Source organism: Myotis davidii, unplaced genomic scaffold (genome assembly GCF_000327345.1).
Source record: "Myotis davidii unplaced genomic scaffold, ASM32734v1 scaffold758, whole genome shotgun sequence".
In the NCBI taxonomy this organism is placed as follows: domain Eukaryota; kingdom Metazoa; phylum Chordata; class Mammalia; order Chiroptera; family Vespertilionidae; genus Myotis; species Myotis davidii.
Window position 1 is genome coordinate 495,968 of NW_006288951.1, and position 5,856 is coordinate 501,823.

The following is a 5,856-nucleotide window of genomic DNA, read 5'->3' on the forward strand; positions in this document are numbered from 1 at the left end:
GGCTGGTACTTGGGGAGTGTCCAGGGAGGATGAAGCCATCCTGGCACATGCCCTGGTAGCTGGGGCGGGTGGATGCCCAGTGCCAGGCTCTGAGATCACTGCAGTGGCCGAGCACACAGCTGCCACCTGAACTGCCATCTGTCGCTGCCTCTAGAGTCACTCTGAGCCCGGGAGGCCTCAGACAGAAAGCGGACGTGATGGCACTCCTGATAGAAAAACACCCACCAAAGCACTGGACATAAAGGCACTTTATGGAGTGTCTCGAAGGTTTACCATCTTCCACCGTGGACACTGTGAACATTTGTTGGGCGAGTTTTATTCCTGGTGACGGGTAGAATCTCCGTGAAGACTAAGAAACGCGCCTCGAAATGGGTGCTCCGAGAGCCTGGGAAAATTCTGTGAGTTCGTGAGATCCATCCAGCGTCAGCAGGGGCCTTCGTTCCAGGGTCTCTCTGATCACAGCTCCCACTTCCCACCCGACAGTGCCCTCCACCCCACCCCCCCAAACCAGGAAATGACCCAAGAAAGACAGACCTCATTGGAGGTTTAAGGTGGCAGGCCCCCAACTCCAACATGAGGTCTGTGGGACAGTAAACATAGAAGCAGTGTTGGGCTTTTTCGGTTTGTTTTCTTTTTCCACCACGGAGAGCATGCCTGCATTCTACAAAGTTATGCTGGAAGGCGGGCTTGTCAGTTAGCACATCTGGGTGTTAGGCTAAAGTTCTTCCTCCGCTTTACGAAGACTTCCATCGGATTAAAGAAAACACGGCGTGGGCCACGTACAGCAGAGTGGCTACGTATGAAAACACCTGAAACCAAGACGAATGACCATTAGCGGGCAGGCTGGGGACAGGGCAAGGAGCAGGCTGTGCACCAGGCGGGCTGCTCACACTCGTTCAGGGCGACAGACCCGCCCTGTGTGGCCAGCCACTGCTTCCCACCACTCACGCGGCACTTCCTGGCTGAGCCAGATGTGGCCCCAGAATGCTTTTGGCACAGAGCTCCAGCTGGCCAGCCCATCCGCTGGACTGGGCATGCAAGGTCAGCTACCTACCTTCTCGCCCGATCATGTGGGCGCCACCATTTAGAAATGGGCCTCAGAAAAAGAGGATCAACTACTCTCCATGGAACACTTCCCTCCTCCACACCAGCAGGACCAGAGCCCACCAACTGGCCCCAGCAGCCTCTGCTGAGAAATAGGAATAAGAGGGTTTGTTGGCTCTGGTGAAGGTCCCGATGATGCCTGGACAACTCAGACCCCAGCAGGACTTTCTTCTACGACTCTTCATGTCACAGGCCTGGGTGAGGGGCCAGGCTCACAGGAAGTGAGGGGCAGGCACCCAGAGGAGGGATTTTCAGCTTTTGCACAAAAGGGGGTGCTTACTGAGAAAGCTGCTGGAAGACCCAGCCAGCTGCTCTGGCGCTGGGAACGAAGGCCTGGAAATATGGCTATTGGTCGCTTGATGGCTGTCACACCCCTGACTTTCCCCCTGGACCCCCTGTGCTGCTATCACCCCACTCTGGTGGCTGGCCTTCCTAAAAGCTGCCTGCCCTCAAGTCAACTATCTACACCTGGTTTTGTGACCTTGGGCTCAGGGTCAAGAGTTTCCAAGCCAGGCACAGCATTTAGGGAGGCCACGCTTCTGTGGCTTTGGAAAATGCCCATTAACAGCGGCGGCACCGTGCTGCTCTGTCCCCTACTCCACACACGGGTGAACCCCTCAGTCTCGTTGGCCAGGGGCGATGAGTAAGCCGAGTTACTTAATAACAAACATAAGAGAACTCATCCGGGGACTCCCAAGTCCCCTGTCTGGAAGGAGCAGTCACACATGTCTGCGCAGCCCCCTAAGCCAGTGGTTCTCAACCTTCTGGCCCTTTAAATACAGTTCCTCATGTTGTGACCTAACTATAAAATTATTTTTGTTGCTACTTCATAACTGTCATGTTGCTACTGTTATGAATCGTCATGTAAATATCTGATATGCAGGATGGTCTTAGGTGACCCCTGTGAAAGGGTCGTTTGACCACCAAAGGGGTCGCGACCCACAGGTTGAGAACTGCTGCCCTAAGAAGACCTGCCCGCAGCAGGGGGCAGTTCCCCGTCCGGGCAATTCCAGACCCATGAGAACCCTCCGCAGAAGCTCCTCAGAAGTTCCCATGGGAACAGGAAACAAGCTCCTGGGGCCCTGGTTCTCCCCTGTGACCTGGTGTGATAACAGTGCCTACATCCTAGCGGCTGGGAGGGTCGAATGAGAGTGTTCCCGGGGGAGATCCCAGGCTGGGCACTCGGCTGTCATGTCTCTCCCACCTGCCCTCCGCGAAGGCCGGGCACACAGCCCTGGGCCAGCCCGGGCCTGACTGATGGCGAGGCGAGCCTTGGGCCATCGCTGCCCTTCCCCGGGCTTTGCTTCTTCAGAAAGGAGAGGAAGGTGTAGTGCATTCAAAGTTAGTGAACGGAAACAATAGAAAGGGGGCCTGGGGGGCGGGGGGGGGAGCTGCGAAGGCGGAGGCTGGCGGACTCACCACAGCGGAGATGTTCTCGTGGTACTGCCTGTAGGTGTAGCCCTCGTACATCTGGATGGTGGCCAGCGCTTCCAGGACCGAGGCGCTGAGGTAAAACAGGGCAGCGGTGCAGTGGTAGGCTGCGTCCTGCGGGGTCAGAGGTGGGGCCCGGCGTGGATGTGAGGGACAGTCCATGTCTGTCCTCACCTGGTCTGGCTTCCGTCCCCCTTACCCGCCCATCACCACCCCCGCCGGTGCCCTCCTCACAAACGAATCGGCGCTTCCCAGCAGAGATTTCTCTCACCGGTTTGGGGCCAGAGCAAGGGCTTCGATGAAGAAGGGACACTGTTTTCCCTTGAGGTGGGACCAAGAAGGGGAGGCGGGAGCAGCTCAGCATTTATTTAATCGGTGGAAATGGCTCCGAAACCTGAGCAGTTCCCTGTCCCAGGTAGGATGTGGCCTTGGTGGCCAGCGCAGGGCGAGAGGCCCAGCCAAATCCACACCCGCTTCAGGGCAGGTAATGGCAGGTGTCTCAAATGTTACCCTCTTCATGGGCCTCGAGGCAGAATTTATGCGGATGGAGACCACAGGTCATCTCCCGCCCCCTCCAAGTCCCTCGCTGGCAACCCTGCTGTAGGAGGCGTGACTGGGACCTGGACAATAAGCATGGCCTCATGTCGGGCAGCCAAGGCCAACGCCAAGGGCAAGGTGGAAGACAGCCCTCTGGAGGAAGGAAGAGCCACGAGGACCTGGCAGGTGCGGCAGTGAGGGCAGGGGTGGGCTGCTGGGTTTCCATGAAGAAGACCGTCGTGCAAGAGAAAGCAGGGTAGGCCCAGCGAGACTCAGGCAATGACCATCAGCTTCCACCTGACCTTCCGGCGGCAAGGAGCCCTGCCTACCTAGACAGCTAGAACTTGGAACATGGGTGGGGCACGTCTACAGGGCAGCCTCGCCCAGCACAGGAAAAGCCAGCCTCCGGGGAAAAGGGTCCAACACTGCTGTCCCCCCTCCCTACCCCAGACATCGAAGGCTGGGACTCACCAGGGTGACCCAGGAAGCCTCCCCTCCGTGGGCACCGATTATGTACAGGACGAGCAGGGTAGTGGTGGCCACGAAGCAGAATACAGACACGAACATCACCCATCCCTGGACCAGTGGCATGGGCACCAGCGACGAGGCGATCAGAATCCACACCAGGCCCCCGAAGACCTGCAGAGGGAGCGCGAGAGGGAGGGGTGAGCATGGGGCCGGGGAGGGCCAGACCCAGAGGTCACGCTGGGCAGGAAACGGAAGGGAGGCAGAGAACACGTGGACACTGTCCTCACCGGGAAAACTCATCCCCTCTAGGCTCGGATCACCCATCCCCGTCTCTCCAATCCCCTGCCTGATTACCTTTTCCATTTTTAAAAATACAATTCAGATTTTCAATTGGATAAATGCTTATTTCACATTTATATACCAGGCACTGTCCTGGAAATATTAACTCAGGCCCTGGCCGGCGTGGCTCGGTTGGTAGAAGTGTTGCTCAGTCCACTGAAAGGTTGGAGGTTCGACTCTGGTCAGGGCACAGAGGTGTCAGGTTTGATCCTCAGCCCTGGCGGGGAGCATGCGGGAGGCAACCGATCGATGTTTCTCTCTCTCCCCTTCTGTCTAAAAAAAAAAAAAAATCAATGAAAATGTCCTCAGGTGAGGATTAAAAAATATATATATAAAATCTTAGTTAATCCTCACAACAACCTTATGAGTGAGGTACTGACCCATCTGTCAGAAATTGAGGTACATAGAAGTAGGTAATGTATCATCTAGTTTATCATTAGAAGGGTTGTTCTTTATTCTGCGGTTATATCCTTCCTAGTATTTTGATATTAAAATATCCTTCCCTTTATGAAATGGTAGTGACCAGCAAAATAAACTAGTCGTCCTATGTCATTAGCATTTTTTTTTTGAAATTTGACCCCTGAGGTCCCCAAGTCTGGGAGGTGCGCTGACGCCTGGAGTCCAGCTGGAGTGGAGAGGGTCCAGGTCAGCCCAGTCTCCCCAGGTGGCCTAGGACAGACCTGGGAGAAACACTGCCCATTGTTACCCACAAGACCCCCCCGTGATGTCCAGAGTCAGTGAGCACATGTTTTCAAAGAGGAGCATGAGGACAGACATGAGGCTCAGTGACGCCCCTCAATGCCACCATTCCATGTTGGGAGGACGCGCTCGCATGAATCCTTTGAGATTTTCTTCCCTCTCCTCGTCCCCCTTCATCCCAGTGAAATCAGCTCAGCCTCACCCATCGCCCCACCCAGTCAAGGCCTGTACTTGGAGCTGGAGATGGGTGGGCATGGCTTTGCAGTCAAAGGTTCCCAGGTGCTGGGGTGTGAGGCACTGGTTTCCTAAACGTCTGCTCCCAGCCCTATGTGCCCTGTGGTCTGAACTCACGCAGTCCCTGCTCCCACCTGCTGGGTAAGAGCCCACGGTCCTCATGCTCTCGGCCACTGAGCTGAGAAACATCAGGAGAGAATCACATCTGATGGAAAAAGCAGTGCAGTGAAGAGTCTGGATTTATCAAAACCAGGCTGGGCCTAATGCATCAGACATGGACCTCTCTGCCCAGAAAGCCTTCTTACTGATGCATCTGCGCTGCCTGAGGCCCGTGGCAGAGCCCGTAGGCCACGCTTTACACCTTATAATAACAAGCAAGATCAATTAACTACAAACCATTGGGCAGCCATAGAACAAGATGCGTGTGCAGATTCCACCCACGGTGGCCTTTAGGATCAAGCAGATGGCTCAGCCTTTTCCATATGGGCACTGACAAAGGGACATGAACACACTGATAGGCAGGCAGGATGTGGATTTAGGAGGCAAGAGAGAGTGGCATGGGATGGGGGGTGGGGTGGGGGGGGGTGAGTCAGTGCCTGGCTGGTTGGCAGAGGCAAGGGTCTAGGACACTCCTCTCCTGAGCATCCCCTGCTGGTCACCTGGTGACGATGCCAGGGGGACCAGACCTGTGTAAGTCAGTTCCCCAGGCACATGCCCTAGGGAGCCTGCACTTCTCTTTGGCAGCACCGAGCCCCAAACAGGTGTACCCCATTAGTTACAAAATGGCACTTTGCCAGACCAGGTGATGGAGAGGATGCAGTCCCTTGCTCACAGCTAACTCCTGGGTGTGGGACACCTGCCTAGCCATGCATCAGTGTCTGAGTTAGTGAACTGGCCTCAGGGTCCTGTTGGATGGGTGTGGCTGAACTAGAGCCATGTGTGAGTCAATGCCAAAAGAAGAGCTTGGGGTGCCCATGGAGGGGGTGCACTCGTGATGGGACCTGTGCGGGGCCCGTGGGGGGGGTGCACTCGTGATGGGGCCTA

General features: G+C 55.9%; 1 protein-coding gene across 2 annotated transcripts in view; it reads right to left on the reverse strand.

The window, feature by feature from the left end:
- Positions 1-230: 230 nt before the first annotated feature.
- The window catches only part of MAL (mal T-cell differentiation protein), a 32,631-nt gene continuing 27,005 nt past the window's right edge, over positions 231-5,856 (reverse strand). For both annotated transcript variants that reach the window (XM_006761154.2, XM_006761155.2), the window contains exons 2-4: positions 3,544-3,711; positions 2,524-2,649; positions 231-809 (exon numbers count right to left, since the gene is read on the reverse strand). In XM_006761154.2, the coding sequence (XP_006761217.1) occupies positions 735-809; positions 2,524-2,649; positions 3,544-3,711 (369 nt within the window). In that variant the 3' untranslated portion in view covers positions 231-734. The remainder of the gene's footprint in view (positions 810-2,523; positions 2,650-3,543; positions 3,712-5,856) is intronic.